Source organism: Solanum pennellii, chromosome 4 (assembly GCF_001406875.1).
Source record: "Solanum pennellii chromosome 4, SPENNV200".
NCBI classification, from domain to species: Eukaryota; Viridiplantae; Streptophyta; class Magnoliopsida; order Solanales; family Solanaceae; genus Solanum; species Solanum pennellii.
This window is the reverse complement of record NC_028640.1, coordinates 42,150,790-42,153,275: the sequence shown is the minus strand read 5'-3', so window position 1 is coordinate 42,153,275 and position 2,486 is coordinate 42,150,790. Positions and strand designations below refer to the sequence as shown.

The following is a 2,486-nucleotide window of genomic DNA, read 5'->3' as shown; positions in this document are numbered from 1 at the left end:
TAAATAATGATGGATTCGAAGCGGAATATTTATTTTTTTGCAAAAATGCAAATAAATTTAAGAGATATGATATAGCGATAGATTGGCGAAATAATATTTTTATAGTCGTTAAAAATTAGTGCAAAATTTTGGGGCAATAATTTTGCTACAAATTTTGCTACAAAATTGGGGTGACAATTTTGACTAATATTCGGCGACGACATTTGTGACGGAAAAGAGTTGGTAGATTTATGAATATATTTTCATTAAATTTCAATTATATAGCAATAGAAAATTCGTTACTAGAATTTAATCTAAATAATTTTTTTATAGTGATGGATATTATAATCTGTCACTTAGGCTGTTGCAACACTGTGTTTGACCAGGGGACAATTTTATTATTTTTTTTGGTCTCAAAGTGAGTCACGCCAAATAAAAAAATAAAACCTATCTCTTTACAAAAATCTTTCTAAAAAATAAGGTTTTCTTAAAAAAATTATCTCTTTCCAAGCTTTTGTCTCAGCGAAGATGTTCTGTCTTCTTGCGCAACCCCACTATCAGCATTCGCTCCACAAGCCCTTAAATTGAATCCATCTCTACACCCGTTCCTTCACCTTTAACCCAAGATGAACTCAAGATACTCGCAGCTGATAGGGCCATTTAGTTTGTAAAATGTTGAATGGTCCTTGGTCTAGTAACTGGCTCAACAACATCTTTTGTTTTAGGTAAATTGGGTGTCATCTGGCAAACTTATGAACATTGTAGGAGTTCCCACTTAAAAGTATACTGAAGAACAAGATTTGTCACTTAACATCCCATTATCTACTCTTGATGACCACCACACATTGATCTAGATATTCATGCTGTTGATGAGATCGACCCGAATCTCAACCTATTCAAGGTCAAAGAGGAGCTCTTTTAAAAGAGAAGATGGTGGAGGCGGCGTATGATAATTTCGTTATTGTGGTCGATGATTCGGAGCTTGTTTCAGGTCTTTGTGGTTCAAGGTTGGGTATGCCGATTGAGGTGATGCAGTTTTGTAGGATGTACAATTTTGTTAGGTTACAGGAATTATTTAAGGAAGAGGGTGTTGATGCAAATTTGACATTGGATTGTAATGGGAAGCGATATGTGGCTGATTACTCAAATTATATTATTGATTTCTATATCAAAACTCCAATTAGGGATTATGCTGCGCCTGGGAAGGAGATCGCGTCTTTCGAAGGAGTGGTGGATCATGGATTGTTCTTGGATATGCCCACTGTCGTTATCATTGCTGGGAAGGGAGAAGTCAGTGTCAAGCGCAAGTGAAACATTGATCAATTTTACCTCCCAACTGGTGAGGTCTGAACATCTTTCACTTCTACTTTGAGTGGAATTTTTAGGCTTCATTGTTGTTTCGAGGAAATAGGAGTTTATTGTTGTAATTTAATATGTTTGGCCCTTTTCTAGAGATGTTTAGCAATAATACTCCCATATGAATGTAATTTGTATATTAGAATTGAAAAGAAATGTCTTATTGGTGATTTCTATATGTTTCTTCTATTCTAACTAATTTACTTATTTGTGGCCCAGAATATGGCTATATAATCACTTGGGAAATTTGATTTTTCTCTAGAATTTAATATTTCATAGAGATAAATGCATTCAGCATCAGCAACAATGTGTTACTAGGAAAGTTCCCTTTCTTATTTTTCTTGTATCTTCTTTTAGAGAACTCTTTAAAAATACTGAATGCATACAAGATCTTGAAACTGTAGTATTGAATATTCCCATGGAGAATTTAGCGGTGAAACACGTGTTTTACATGTCATATATTTTGAAGTTGCATTATTTTATTCACTAAACTGTGAGATAGGTACATGTTTGTGTTTTCTTGGGGGAGAAACTTTTTATCCAAAGAATGTTTTAAGTATGCTAATAAAATTATCGGCTTAAGCAGTTAGGCGAGGTACCGATCTAGAGACCACTGTTTTACAAGTTTAGCTATAGAGAAGTTGTAATGTACACCCTTCTTTGTGATTTAGTGGGTTGCTCGGTTTGGGGTTTATCATTGTGGGATATTTCTTTAGGTGCTCCAATGTACAAGTTAAATAAGTATTTTTCTCTAGTTTAGATATTGTTTTTTCCCTAACTTTGTTTAGGAGTAACATCCTACAAAAAGCCATTGTGCTCAACGATGTTTCATGCCTTTCTCTCCTTCCAACACCAAAATATTTTGGCCAAGATGTGGTTCTCTAACTATTGATTCTGTCTCCTTCATCTATGAGTAAATAGCAAATATTCTGAGGAAATCAAGTGTCGATCGGTTTGGTGAGGTAATCTTCATTTTAGTTTGTTATTTTCCTTTTTACGAACTTCATCTCATAAATTTGCCTTTGATTTTCCTTTCTTTTTAAGGTATACCATCTAGTGTGTGAAACATTAAGAAAGACATAGACATTCAGTAAGTGTTCTATTTCTCCTTCCTCTTTCTGATGCCATCATTCGTACATTCCTATTGTCAA

The 2,486-nt window shown here is 34.3% G+C and overlaps 1 protein-coding gene across 1 annotated transcript; it reads left to right on the top strand.

The window, feature by feature from the left end:
- The first annotated feature begins 722 nt into the window (after nucleotides 1-722).
- On the top strand, nucleotides 723-1,377 carry LOC107016709 (probable ribose-5-phosphate isomerase 3, chloroplastic). Its single transcript, XM_027916256.1, has one exon. The coding sequence runs from the start codon at nucleotides 910-912 to the stop codon at nucleotides 1,288-1,290; it is 381 nt and encodes a 126-aa protein (XP_027772057.1). The 5' UTR covers nucleotides 723-909; the 3' UTR covers nucleotides 1,291-1,377.
- Nucleotides 1,378-2,486: the final 1,109 nt, after the last annotated feature.

Excerpts from the sequence above, each read along its gene's own strand:
- LOC107016709 (XM_027916256.1), top strand. The coding sequence starts at position 910 with ATGGTGGAGGCGGCGTATGATAATTTCGTTATTGTGGTCGATGATTCG.